Source organism: Leucoraja erinacea, chromosome 3 (genome assembly GCF_028641065.1).
Source record: "Leucoraja erinacea ecotype New England chromosome 3, Leri_hhj_1, whole genome shotgun sequence".
NCBI classification, from domain to species: domain Eukaryota; kingdom Metazoa; phylum Chordata; class Chondrichthyes; order Rajiformes; family Rajidae; genus Leucoraja; species Leucoraja erinaceus.
Window position 1 is genome coordinate 5,328,238 of NC_073379.1, and position 15,063 is coordinate 5,343,300.

Genomic DNA, 15,063 nt, shown 5'->3' on the forward strand with positions numbered 1-15,063 from the left:
AAATAAGCAACAATTAAGTTGACACACGTATCACTACTGTGTTCCGTTTTGGGCACCATGTTGTAAAGGAAAGATGTTGGCAAGCTGGAAAAGGGTGCAGAGAAGATTGACGAGGATGTTGCCAGGAGACGAGGGCCTGAGCTATAGGGAGAGGTTGAGTAGGCTGGGACTCTATTCCTTGGAGCGCAGGACGATGAGGGGTGATCTTATAGAGGTGTACAAAATCATGAGAGGAATAGATCAAGCTTTTGGGATAGGCATATTGGATTATGGCAGGCAGATAAGAGCTGGTCGGCATTGGGGTTGGCACAGACGTTTTGGGCTGAAGGGCCTGTTCTTGTGCTGCACTGCTCTATGTTCTATGATAGAGGAACTCTGTGGGTCAGGCAGCATCAGTGGTGACAAAAGGCAGGAGACAGATGTTTCGGGGGGTGGGGCGGGAGGAGGATTCTTCACAGAATCCTAAGTGTTTTGTTCAAGATACCAGCATCGGTAGTTCCTTATGTCTAAATTCTTAGAAAGTCATTTTCGTAAGTTCATAAGCTGTAAGCGCAGAATTCGGCAAGGTTTCCTCCTGGGTTTTCTCCGGGTGCTCCGGTTTCCTCCCGCACTCCAAAGACGTGCAGGTTTGCCAGGTTAAACAGCTTCTGTAAATTGTCCCTAGTGTGTGTAGGATGGAACCAGTGTACGGGATGATCGCTGGTCGGCGCGGACTGGGTGGGCCAAAGGGCCTGTTTCCATGCTGCATCCCTAAAGTAAACTAATTTGTGTCTGCAGCACAGATTTTACCAGATAGATTACAATAAACGAACTGATAATTCCGTCAAAATGATTCGAGACTTTCAAAATATTTTATTTTGGCTTAATTGGAAAATTAAGGCATCAAATAAAAATCAAATTCAATGACTGAGAACAAAATTGAATTTTGAAGTAAAAGACTCATAATGAGCATTGCAACAGCATGGAGTGGTACTGCTGCTCTCCCGAGCTGCGCCTTGCATGCTGACACTTGTACAATCGTTTCAACAACTTTTGCTGACATTTTCTCCAACTTTGCTTTCATATTTTTGGATCCCCCCCTCCCCCCCCCCTCCCCTCCCTAACACTCCCCCTCCCCTCTCTAACACCCCCCTCCCCCCCCCACCCCTTCCCTCCCCCCCCACACCCCCCCCTCCTCCCCCCCCCCTCTCCCCCTCTCTCTCCCCAGTCTTCAACCCTTCAAGCCAACAACCAATTTAAGAGCCCAGCCTGAGTTTGGGAAACAGCGATTTAGTCAAACGACTGTCAGGGGTTCCAGGTCCCTGATGAGGTGGAATTTCTTTATTCAGAGGGTGGTGAATCTGTGGAATTAATTGCCACCGAAGGCTGTGGAGGCCAAGTCAATAGGTATTTTTAAGGCAGAGATAGATAGATTCTCGATTAGTACGAATGTCAGGGGTTATGGGGAGAAGGCAGGAGGATGGGGTTAGGAGGGAGAGATAGATCAGCCACAGATTGAATGGCGGAGTAGACTTGATGGGCCGAATGGTCTAATTCTGCTCCTGTCACTTAGGAACATGACTGGGCTGTTGCTTTTCTTTGGTCTGCATATGTTGTGGTGTTAAAAAATAATTGAAATAGTTTAAATGCAACTGACGTTGTTCACATTTAATTTAAAAAAAAGCTGGGTATGTTTTCGAAAACATTTAAAATCTAGCTTCCACTAAAAAGAATAAATATCTTTCAATAACAGAAACAAAAAGCGGAGAAGGCAGGGGAATGGGACTGAGAGGGAAAGATAGTCGTGGTGATAGAGCAGGGAAACAAGCCCTTCGACCCAACGTGCCCACACCGGCCAACATGTCCCATCTAAATGGTGGCAGATTGGGAAAGGGGGAGATGCAGCGAGACCTGGGTGTCATGGTACAGTCATTGAAGGTAGGCATGCAGTTGCAGCAGGCAGTAAAGAAAGCGAATGGTATGTTAGCTTTCATTGCAAAAGGATTTGAGTATAGGAGCAGGGAGGTTCTACTGCAGTTGTACAGGGTCTTGGTGAGACCACACCTGGAGTATTGCGTACAGTTTTGGTCTCAAAATCCGAGGAAGGACATTATTGCCATAGAGGGAGTGCAGAGACGGTTCACCAGACTGATTCCTGGGATGTCAGGACTGTCTTATGAAGAAAGACTGGATAGACTTGGTTTATACTCTCTAGGATTTAGGAGATTGAGGGGGGATCTTATAGAAACTTACAAAATTCTTAAGGGGTTGGACAGGCTAGATGCAGGAAGATTGTTCCCGATGTTGGGGAAGTCCAGGACAAGGGGTCACAGCTTAAGGATAAGGGGGAAATCCTTTAAAACCGAGATGAGAAGAACTTTTTTCACACAGAGAGTGGTGAATCTCTGAAACTCTCTGCCACAGAGGGTAGTTGAGGCCAGTTCATTGGCTATATTTAAGAGGGAGTTACATGTGGCCCTTCTGGCTAAGGGGATCAGGGGGTATGGAGAGAAGGCAGGTACGGGATACTGAGTTGGATGATCAGCCATGATCATATTGAATGGCGGTGCAGGCTCGAAGGGCCGAATGGCCTACTGCACTCCCTCTATGGCAATAATGTCCTTCCTCAGATTTGGATACCAAACCTGTACGCAATACTCCAGGTGTGGTCTCACCAAGACCCTGTGCAACTGCAGTAGAACCTCCCTGCTCCTATACTCAAATCCTTTTGCAATGAAAGCTAACATACCATTCACTTTCTTTACTGCCTGCTGCACCTGCATGCCTACCTTCAATGACTGGTGTACCATGACACCCAGGTCTCGCTGCATCTCCCCCTTTCCCAATCGGCCACCATTTAGATAATAGTCTGCTTTCCCGTTTTTGCCACGAAAATGGATAACCTCACATTTATCCACATTATACTGCATCTGCCAAACATTTGCCCACTCACCCAGCCTATCCAAGTCACCTTGCAGTCTCCTAGCATCCTCCTCACACCTAACACTGCCCCCCAGCTTAGTGTCATCCGCAAACTTGGAGATATTGCCTTCAATTCCCTCATCCAGATCATTAATATATATTGTAAATAGCTGGGGTCCCAGCACTGAGCCTTGGGGTACCCCACTAGTCACTGCCCGCCATTGTGAAAAGGACCCGTTTACTCCTACTCTTTGCTTCCTGTTTGCCAGCCAGTTCTCTATCCACATCAATACTGAACCCCCAATGCCTTGTGCTTTAAGTTTGTATACTAATCTCTTATGTGGGACCTTGTCGAAAGCCTTCTGGAAGTGATCAGGGGTCGGTCGGTGTTGGCTCCCTTACCTGTGTTTCCACCTCCTTGATGTTGAAGAAAGGAGGTTCCCCCCTGGACAGAACAATCTGATTCATGGCACACCTCGACATCTGCCCTGGTATGTAGAAATTCAACGGAAAGGGAATTCTCGAAGCAAACCATGGCCGCGTCAGATTGCAGTAATTCTCGATGTCCACCCAGAAAGCATGCAGCTGCACAGAATTGTCATTAAACAACATATAAATGAGTTAGCTAGTGAGCTAATCTAGTTTATTGTCACATGCACATGTACAGTGAAAAGCTTTTGTCAGAGTCATAGAGCGATACAGTGTGGAAACTAACCCTTCAGCCCAACTTAACCCGCCAACCAACATGTCCCATCTACACTAATCCCACCTGCCTGCATTTGGCCCATATCCCTCCAACAGATTTTTACCAAAGCTGGGCGAAGTTTCTCCTCAATCAGTGCAATGAATGCCAGCGTGTCCGCTCCCTGTGTAGCTGTCAGTTCGTAGTCAGCGTTGTATTTCTGTCAAATGAAACAAAAACAACACACACTTTCAATTAGTCGTAGAGTCATAGAGGCACACACAGTGTGAAAACAGGCCCTTCGGCCCAACCTGCCCACACCCCACTAGTCCCACCTGCCTGCATTTGGCCCATAACCCTCCAAACCTGTCCTATCCATGCACCTGTCCAAATGTCTCTTAAACATTGCAATAGTCCCTGCCACAAGTACCTCTAGAGGACAGGTTTAAGGTAAAGGGGGGAACATTTAATAGGGATAGAAACATGGAAAATAGGTGCAGGAGTAGGCCATTCGGCCCTTCGAGCCAGCACCACCATTCAATATGATCATGGTTGATCACCCAATATCAGTACCCCGTTCCTGCTTTCTCCCCATATCCCTTGATTCCATTAGCCCTACAAGCTAAATCTAACTCTCTTGAATACATCCAGTGAATCGGCCTCCACTGCCTTCTGTGGCAGAGAATTCCACAGATTCACAACTCTCTGGCTGAAAAGGTTTTTCCTCATCTCAATCCTAATGATTATTCTTAAACTACCCCTGATTCTTAATGGGGAACACTGTGCATCAAACCTGTCCCTGATTCTATGGACTCATGCCCAATTCCATGGGTCGACCCATTCTTTTATGTCTCCCGCATCCCGCAAATCAAACCTGCTCTAATCCCTTTTAAATTAGGAGACTAAAACTGTACGTTGAATTTCTAGAAATTAGTAGGCCATTCCCTTCGAGCCTGCACCGCCATCAATATGATTATGGCTGATCTCCAACTCATTCCGTACCTGCCTTCTCTCCAAGATCCCCTTAGTCAAGGGACCCATCTTCCCTTTCACCATAGGCAATGTCTGGCCCGCCACCCTCTGTGGCGAGTTCCGAGATTCACCACTCCTGTGTGAAAAAGTTCTTCTCATCTCCGATTTCCTGCACTATATCCAATAGCAAGAATGTCCTTACTTAAATTAGGAGACTAAAACTGCATGCTGAATCTGTGGAGTAACTTTGTCACACAAAGGGTAGTGGGTGTATGGAACAAGATCCCAGACGCGTTAGTTGAGGCAGAGACAATTCCAACATCTATGAAAGAATTAGGTTAAGTGGGATATAGGCCAAAGGCATGCAGGTGGGACCAGTGCAGATGGGACATGTTGGTCGGTGTGGGCAAGATGGGCCGAAGTGCATGTTACCACACTGTATGACTATAACTCAATTAATACATGAATGGGTCACTACCAGATTGTACATGGAACATAAAACAATACAGCATAGCAACAGGCCCATCGGCCCACAATGTCTGCTCCAAACATGATGCCAAGATAAGCTAATCTCATCTGCTGGCACGTGATCCATATCCCTCCATACCTTTGTGTTGACCCAAAAGCCTCCTAAAATGCGACCGCATTTCTGCCTCCACCAACACCTCTGGCAGCACCTTCCAGGCATCCAACACCCTCCCTCTGTGTAAAACACTGCCCCGCACACCTATATAAATGTTGCACCTCCTGATCTTAATGCTGTGCCCGCTAGTCTTTGACATTTCCAACCTAGGGAATAGTTCACAGAATGTCAGCGTCACGGTACCAACAGGAGCCACACTTCAGGAGTACATTTTAGTTTAGTTTTAGAGACACAGCGAGGAAGCAGGCTCTTTGGCCCACCGAGTCCGCACCGACCAGTGATCCCCGCGCATTCACACCGCCCTACACACACTGGGGACAATTCACAATTTATGCCAAGCCAATGAACCTACAATCCTGCACGTCTTTGGAGTGTGGGAGGAAACCGAAACACCCGGAGAAAACCCACGCAGGTCACGGGGAGAACGTACAAACTCCGCACCAGTGGTCAGGATCGAACCAGGGTCTCTGGCGCTGTGAGGCAGCAACTCTACCGCTGCGCCACCGTGCCGCCCAGCATTCTGACATTCAATTATGAAAAATACTATACAAATGTGAACTAAAGCCGCACATTACCATATAACAATTACAGCACGGAAACAGGCCATCTCGGCCCTACAAGTCCGTGCCGAACAATTTTTTTTCCCCCTTAGTCCCACCTGCCTGCACTCATACCATAACCCTCCATTCCCTTCTCATCCATATGCCTATCCAATTTATTTTTAAATGATACCAATGAACCTGCTTCCACCACTTCCACTGGAAGCTCATTCCACACCGCTACCACTCTCTTGAGTAAAGAAGTTCCCCCTCATATTACCCCTAAACTTCTGTCCCTTAATTCTGAAGTCATGTCCTCTTGTTTGAATCTTCCCTATTCTCAAAGGGAAAAGCTTGTCCCATCAACTCTGTCTATCTCTCTCATCATTTTAAAGACCTCTATCAAGTCCCCGCTTAACCTTCTGCGCTCCAGAGAATAAAGACCTAACTTATTCAACCTATCTCTGTAACTTAGTTGTTGAGTACAAGTGTACAAGTAAACTTGAATAACGCTGCAGTCTGTCCTAAACATTCAAGTGGAATCCAATTAGCTGCGCTATGACTATTATACGTCTCCACTGACATTTAATTAAACTGTCACAACAAACTTACCTGTTTTCGTAGAAAATTCAGAATGCTCTCAGGTTGCACAAAGTTGTTATTATCATAAATCAATACTGGAATGTCACCTAAAGAAGGGAAATGAACAGCATTATAAAGCATTCTTCACTATTTATACTAAGGCAGAGAGACAAAAAAAGTGCTGATGTAACTCAGCGGCTCAGGCAGCATCTCTGGGAAAAAAGGACGGGTGATGTTTCAGGCCGGTACAATTCTTCAGGACTCTTCGTCACCAATCCTTTTTCTCCAGAGATGCTGCCTGTCCCACTGAGTTACTCCAGCACTTTGTGTCTATCTTCAGAATAAACCAGCATCTGCAGTTTCTTCATACGAATACTGTGGCAGCATTACTGAGATCGCAGGATATTTAGCCTTAGTTATACCGGTTAAACAACATCCGCATATTTGAAACAGGGCAATTGGCTTACACTTCGAGAGAGAGTTATAGACATAGAAAATAGGTGCAGGAGTAGGCCATTCGGCCCTTCGAGCCTGCACCGCCAATCAATATGATCATGGCTGATCATCCAACTCAGTATTCCATCCCTGCCTTCTCTCCATACCCCCTGATCCCTTTAGCCACAAGGGCCACATCTAACTCCCTCTTAAATAAAGCCAATGAACTGGCCTCAACTACCTTCTGTGGCAGAGAATTCCACAGATTCACCACTCTCTGTGCAAAAAATTATTTTCTCATCTCGGTCCTAAAAGACTTCCCTCTTATCCTTAAACTGTGACCCCTAGTTCTGGACTTCCCCAACATCGGGAACAATCTTCCAGCATCTAGCCTGTCCAACCGCTTAAGAATTTTGTTAGTTTCAATAAGATCCCCCCTCAATCTTCTAAATTCTAGCGAGTACAAGTATATCCAGTCTTTCTTCATATGAAAGTCCATCCCAGGAATCAGTCTGGTGAACCTTCTCTGTACTGCCTCTATGGCAAGAATGTCTTTCCTCAGATTAGGAGACCAAAACTGTACGCAATACTCCAGGTGTGGTCTCACCAAGACCCTGTACAACTGCAGTAGAACCTCCCTGCACTTATAATAATAATAATAATAACTTTATTTATAAAGCGCTTTTAGACAACATCAGTTACCACAAAGTGCTGTACATGGGAAATCAACAAAAAGTTATTACAAACTACTAAAACCATTAAGACGACAGGACTATAAAAACAGTAAAAAATTAAAAGACATTAAAAGCACTAAAACAGGAACAATGTCTCAGCCAGTGTCGAAAGCCAGTGAATAAAAGTGAGTTTTTAGGGAGGATTTAAAGATGGACAGTGAAGGGGCCTGTCTGATCTGCAGCGGCAAGGTGTTCCAGAGTGCCGGGCAACAACAGAAAAGGCTCTATCCCCTCTGAGCTTCCGCTTAGACCTTGGTACCTCAAGGAGCAGCTGATCCGCTGACCTGAGGCACCGGGTAGGAGCATATAGGTGGAGCAGCTCAGAGAGGTAAGGCGGGGCGAGGCCATTCAATGATTTAAAAACAAATAAAAGAATTTTAAAATGAACTCGAAAGTGCACTGGGAGCCAGTGAAGGGAGGCCAAAATTGGCGTAATGTGCTCCCTCTTTCGAGTTCCGGTTAAAAGGCGAGCGGCAGCATTTTGGACCAACTGGAGACGAGCCAACGAAGCTCGTGAGACTCCAGTGTAGTTATACTCAAATCCTTTTGCTATGAATGCTAACATACCATTTGCTTTCTTCACCTATTCAGTTCTTAGGGCTAAGGGAATAAAAGGATATGGGGAGAAAGCAGGACCGGGGGTCCTGATTTTGGGTGATCATCCATGATCACATTGAATGGTGGTGCTGGCTCGAAGGGCCGAATGGCTTACTCCTGCACCTATTTTCCATGTAAACCCACACATCTTTGGGATGTGGGAGGAAACCCGCGAGGTCACAGGGAGAACGAGCAAACTCCACACAGACAGCAGCCGAGGTCAGGATCGAACCCGGGGCTCAGGCACTGTGTGGGGAGCAACTCATATCCGATGCGCCACTGTGCTGCCAGCCTGCGCTCCCACATCCCAAAGATGTGCGGTCTTGCAGGTAAATTGGTTTCTGTAAATCGTGCCTAGAGTGCCGGGATTGGATGAGAAAGTAGGACAACATAGAACTAGTGTGAGCTGGTGAACGATGGTCGGCGTGGACTCGGTGAGCCTAAGAGCATGTTTCCATGCTGTGTCTCTAAACTAATCCTTTCTTATTCATAGATTTCCGCCATCCCCCCTCAGCAAACCTGCAACCTTGGTTATTGAGAATAGCAGCAAATGTATCGTTCAGTTAACGGATTCAGTAACGCACAGTGTATGGGACTCCCTTGGGACCTGACCCGTAATCTTATGCAGTTGAAACTGGTCTTGATCCCTCTCTGAGGATTGAATAAGGCATAAGCAGAACCCACTGTTGCCTTTTTGGTGCAAGCCTGGATTTTCTGAATGGTGTTATTTTAACGTATGTCATAATGGACTTGTACATAACAGAAACTCAATGTATGAAACCTAACCTCACAGAAGTCTTTGTCTATTATACATACCATACATTTTTTTTTGCCAAAAGTTGAAGCTCAATTCTTCACTGAATTCCACAATTCATGTCTAACTCAGAGAGAGTTAGATTTAGCTCTTTGGGCTAATGGAATCAAGGGATACGGGGAGAAAGCAGGAACTGATTTAGGACGATCAGCCCTGATCATATTGAATGGTGGTGCTGGCTTGAAGGGCCGAACGGCCTACCCTTGCACCTATGTTCTATGTTTCTATGCTTCACCTATGGAGAGGTTAGGACCAGAAGGCACAGCCTCAGAATAAAAGGACGTACCTTTAGAAAGATGAGGAGGAATTACTTTAGTCAGATGGTGGTGAATCTGTGGAATTCTGTGGAGGCCAAATCATTGCGTATTTTTAAAGAGGAAATTGACAGATTCTTGATTAGTAAGGGTGTCATAAGTTCAACCTCATCCTCCTGCTAAAGATCAACGATTATGGGGAGAAGGCAGGAGAATGGGGCTGAGAGGGAAAGATAGATCAGCCACAATTGAGTGGTGGAGTAGACTCGAAGGGTTGAATGGCCTAATTCTGCTCCTATGACATGAACAATTCAAAAGACCGAATAAGTACAACTTAAAATGCAATTTTCCATTGGATACGTTCTGACATATATGACTTCTGTAAACCTAATATACAGGGCATGTATGTCAGGTTACACAATTGAAAGACCTCCAAGGATGAGAGGCGATCTTATTGAACATTTAAGATTACTAAGGGTTTGGACACGCTAGAGGCAGGAAACATGCCCCCGATGTTGGGGGAATCCAGAACCTGGGGTCACAGTTTAAGAATAAGGGGTGAAGCCATTTAGAACGGAGACGAGGAAACACGTTTTCACACAGAGAGTTGTGAATCTGTGGAATTTTCTGCCTCAGAGGATGGTGGAGGCCGATTCTCTGGATACTTTCAAGAGAGAGCTAGATAGAGCTCTTGAAGATAGCAGAGTCAGGGGATAAGGGGAGAAGGCAAGAACGGGGTACTGATTGTGGATGATCAGCCACGATCACATTGAATGGTGGTACTTTGAATTCCACACTCACCGCTCTCTGTGAGAAAAAATGTTTCATCGTCTCTGTTCTAAATGGCTTACTCCTTATTCTTAAACTGTGGCCCCTGGTTCTGTACACCCCCAACATTGGGAACATGTTTCCTGCCTCTAGCTTGTCCAAACCCTTAACAATCTTATATGTTTCAATGAGATCGCCTCTCATCCTTCTAAACTCCAGAGTGTACAAGCCCAGCTGCTCCATTCAATCAGCATGTGACAGTCCCGCCATCCCGGGAATTAACCTTGTAAACCTACGCTGCACTCCCTCAATAGCAAGAATGTCCTTCCTCAAATTAGGGGACCAAAACTGCACACAATTCTCCAGGTGTGGCATCACTAGGGCCCTATACAACTGCAATCCGAATCTTATTCGGAATTTGGAACCAAAAGTGGTGGAAAATCAGTGGTGGACCTGTAATACTAGTAGTTTGAAGATTTACTGCAATATAAATAAGTTTAAAATGCTACCTGTGGGTGATTTCCAGGGATTATTAATGAAGTGCACATTCAGTGGAGCCCGTGAAAATTTGGCATATGCCTGCAGTGAAGAGAGAAAGGATATTATGCACAGTCATTTCAAAGTCTTTAAATAGATACTGCTCATGGTCAAAAGGTTTTACTTTGCAGCAAGACGAGTAACATTTCAATTTTTTTTCCTTTGCATCCCCTGCCATTTACAAGCACTTACTGGCTGTAACTTTTTAAACACAGAATAAAGAGATTTTTATCTTGTCCCTAACATTAGCTCCAGCATTTCAGCCCCCCTCTATCTCCGTCTGAGTAAACCAGCGAGATTGACATTCATTGAGGAAAGCTGCTGTAATGGACCTCATTTTATAAAGTTCCCAGTTCACAATTGTCTAGTGTAAATATAGCACAGGTGAGAAGGGCAAAGTTTAAAGTTTCAAAAGAGAGTTAGATAAAGCTCTTAAAGATAGCGGAGTCAGGGGATCTGGGGAGAAGGCAGGAACGGGGTACTGGTTGTGGATGATCAGCCATGATCACATTGAATGGCGGTGCTGGCTCGAAGGGCCAAATGGCCTACTCCTGCACCTATTGTCTAATGAGATGGAAGGTGAGAGGGAGAAAATTTAATAGGATCCTCAGGGGCAACTTTTCACACAGGTGGGTGTATGGAACGAGCTGCCAGAGGAGGTAGTTGAGGCAGGTACATGGATTGGACAGGTACATGGATTAGACAGGTTCAGAGGGATATGGGTAGATATATCTATTATCTATTATTATATAAATGTCTGTGGCTGCCGCCTGCCACCCGTCTGTCCGGCTGCCTTTCTGCCTTTTGATTCGCTGCTCCTTCCTATCAGCTTCCAACACACTTCAAAACAAAGTTGCAAGACAGGAACACTCTGAACTTTTCACCTCAATGGGATATCACAGCAAGTGCTTCAACAGGAGGGGGAGGGCCAATTGGTATTGCAATTGGAACTTCAACTGACAAAAGCATGGCAGGAAGGTGAAAAAAAGCGAAATCTCTTTTTTTTAAATCCACTGCTGAGGGAGGCTGGATTGGGAGTGCTGGAATCTTACATTTGGGCAACGGGTTCAGTTCCGTTGGAGCGAGACGGCCATTCCGGTGCATGGTGGAATATTGGGTTGGGGGATCACACCATTGGTGGAGCAGACCCAACGGGTCTGCACTTGGTCTAGTATAACATATAAACACGATACAATACAATAGAACTTTATTTTATCCCAGGAGGGACATTGGTCTCCCCAACAGCTCACAGTGAAAACAAAAAGATACATGCAAATATTAAATTAAGGTGATGATAATGGAGCAAATCCAGGAATTGGGGAGCTGTGCAAAGATTTGGGAGGCGGGGGGGAGACAGTATATCCATAACAGACCAAGTGGGAGGGGTTATGCAGTTTGATAGCCACAGGAAGAACCCTGCCTGCTCTCCTGTGGCAGTGTTCTGTCTTGCTGTTTCGAAGTGTCTTGGGTGGAACCAGTCAACGTCAAAAGGCTGAAGGGATCCTCCTCAGGCGGACCAGATTTGTTTTATGTCATAGGAGGGGGTGAGTCTGTATTGTCCCTGCTGATCCGTTTCCGCAGCCTTTCTGCCTTTTGATTCGAGCATCTATCCCCTCCACACACTTCAAAACAAAGTTGCCCGTGAATCTGAACTCCACCTCTGGGATATCACCCTTCAAGGATGGAGCCAATTGGTAGCCAATTGGAACTGCTGATGAGGCTTAAGATAGAGCTGGAGTAAATCCACTGCTGAGCGGGTCGGGCAGTGCTGGAATCTTCTCTGGAGAGAAGGAATGGGTGACGTGGAATTTTGGGTCAAGACCCTTCTTGGTGGAGCAGACCCAACGGGGAAGTGGGTATAAAGTACGATATATAAGGAAGTGTAAGGTGTGAAAACAGGACAAAGGGAATGAAGTTTAAGGAAAATATAGAATAGGTCATTGTTAGTTGGGAGGAGGTAACGACAAAGCAGAGATAAAATGTATTCAAGAAGGAACTGCAGATGCTGGGAAAATCGAAGGTACACACAAATTGCTGGAGAAACTCAGCGGGTGCAGCATGCAGTTTCTATGGGCAAAAAGGATCTTTTGCTGTGCTCTTTGAACCAGTCTTCTGCCCTTCAGGTTACCCCACGGAGGGGGTCTCCTGTATTGTCCCCCTGCCCTCGGAGCTCCTCCTCCCCCTTTTTCCATGAATCCTTCCCCCCAGGACGGAGCCAGCCTTCCTGATGAGCTTAAGATAGAGCTGGAGTAACTCAGCGGGTCGGGCAGCATCTCTGGAGAGAAGGAATGGGTGACGTTTTGGGTCGAGACCCTTCTTCAGACTGATAACAGGGGAAGTGGGAAGTACATAGATAAGGAAGTGTACGGTGTGAAAACAGGACAAAGGGAATGGAGTTCAAGGAAAATATAGAATAGGTTATTGTTAGTTGGGAGGAGGTAACGACAAAGCAGAGATAAAATGTAGTCAGACACAGTAAGACTGGTGCGAGAACTGGGAAGGGGGAGGGGATGGAGAGAGAGAGGGAAAGCAAGAGCTATTTGAAGTTGGATAAGTCAATGTTCATACCACTGGGGTGTAAGTAGCCCAAGCAAAATATGAGGTGGCAGGCAGTTCCTCCAATTTGCATTGGGCCTCACTCAGACAATGGAGGAGGCCCAGGACAGGAAGGTCAGATTGGGAATGGGAGGGGAAGTTAAAAGTGCTGAGCAACCGGGAGATCAGGTAGGACTGAGCGGGGGTGTTCAGCGAAACGATCGCCAAGCCTACGCTTGGTCTCGCCGATATACAGGTGTTTACAACTGGAACAGTGGATTCATACCGCTGGGGTGTAAACTGCCCAAGCAAAATATGCGTGGCTGTTACTCAAGTTACATGAGATGCTCAACACTTTCACTCCCCCTCTCAATCCCACACTGACCTTTCTGTCCTGGGCCTCCTCCATACACACACACACACATAAATATATACACACACACACACACACACATACATATATACACATACACACACACAGATATATATATACACACACACACACATATATACACATATATACACACACACATATATACACACATATATACACATATATATACACACACACACATACACACACACATATATATGCACACACACACATATATATATATATATACACACACATATATATATATACACACACACATATATATATATATATATATATACATATACACACACATATAGATATATATACACACACACACATATACACATAAATATACACATACCCACACACACATATATATGTATACACAGATATGTAATATATATACACACATGAATATATATACATATATACGCAGATATACACATACATTTTATTTATTATTGGTAGAAAGAGTTCAAGCCTGACTTGCAAAAGAGTTTCCAATGCAGCGCAGAAATGATTTCTTAGCTCCCATTCCCATTCTTTAATAATATAACCCCAGTGACACTGACAGTGTGAGCATTTCCCTCCCTCCCTCGGTCCCGGGCCGGCCAGCCTGACCTTGAGTGGCGGGTCAGGCGCCTTTGGGCTGCAATATAACACATGCCATTCACACAGCAGGAGCCTGATCACGGCCACGCGTTATTATTTCGCTGCTTTGCTAATATTTGCATCTGTATTTCCTCTGCGTCTCTCTCTAAGCGACAGCAACACACAACATGCAACTCCAGGAAGGACGCGCTTGTACCACCAATGCACGAAAGCCAAGCTGTTTGTGTTTGTTTACCAGCACGATGAGGGAGTCGGTGTGGACAGAGGGCAGCCCCCAGTCTCCTCCCCAGCACATCAGCTCCATGGAAGACGCCATGTCTTCACTCTGTCTGAGCCGGAACCACTAGCACCCTCCTGTCACCAGCTGTCATGGGCCAGCCTGAATGAACCCTTGAGCCTGATACGTCATGCAGTGCTTCCACTCTGTCACACCCACAATAACACATCCCATTCACACAGCTCTTCCTCTCTCTCACTCCCACGCGTTATTATTTCGCTCCCTCTCCTATCCCCCCCCCCCCTCTCCCCCCCCTGCCCTCTCGCCCTCTTTCTCCCCCTGTATTTCCTCTGCCTCTCTCTCTAAGCGACTCTCCTCCACTCCACACAACTCAGCCTCCAGGAAGGACGCGCTCCCCCCGCCCCCGAACGCCCTTTCTGTTTGTGTTTGTTTCTCTCCGATGAGAGAGTCGTCTGTGGACAGAGGGCAGCCCCCAGTCTCCTCCCCAGCACATCAGCTCCATGGAAGACGCCATGTCTTCACTCTGTCTGAGCCGGAACCACTAGCACCGTCTGTCACCAGCTGCTCATGCACGCAGCCTGAATTAACCCAGCAAAGCACAGCCTGATACGCAATGCAGTGCTTCCAACTCTCTGTCACCCACTCCTCTCCTCTCCCTCCCTCCTCTCCCTCTTCCTCCCTCTCTCCCCCTCCCTCTCTCCTCTCCCCTCCCTCTCCCCCTCCCCTCTCCCCCCCTTCCTCTCCCTCTCTCTCCACTCCTCTCTCTCCCTCCCCTCTCCCCCTCTCCCCCTCCCTCTCTCTCTCCCTCTCCCGCCTTCCCTCCCCCTTCCTCTCTCCTCTCCTC

The 15,063-nt window shown here is 46.4% G+C and overlaps 1 protein-coding gene across 1 annotated transcript in view; it reads right to left on the reverse strand.

Annotated features, from left to right (window-relative positions):
* The window catches only part of mtx3 (metaxin 3), a 30,802-nt gene extending 16,471 nt beyond the window's left edge, over positions 1–14,331 (reverse strand). Inside the window, exons 1-5 of the mRNA XM_055631696.1 lie at positions 14,217–14,331; positions 10,431–10,500; positions 6,350–6,426; positions 3,711–3,803; positions 3,304–3,486 (exon numbers count right to left, since the gene is read on the reverse strand). Coding sequence (XP_055487671.1) covers positions 3,304–3,486; positions 3,711–3,803; positions 6,350–6,426; positions 10,431–10,500; positions 14,217–14,297 — 504 coding nt within the window. The 5' untranslated portion in view covers positions 14,298–14,331. The remainder of the gene's footprint in view (positions 1–3,303; positions 3,487–3,710; positions 3,804–6,349; positions 6,427–10,430; positions 10,501–14,216) is intronic.
* Between the last annotated feature and the right edge of the window lie 732 nt (positions 14,332–15,063).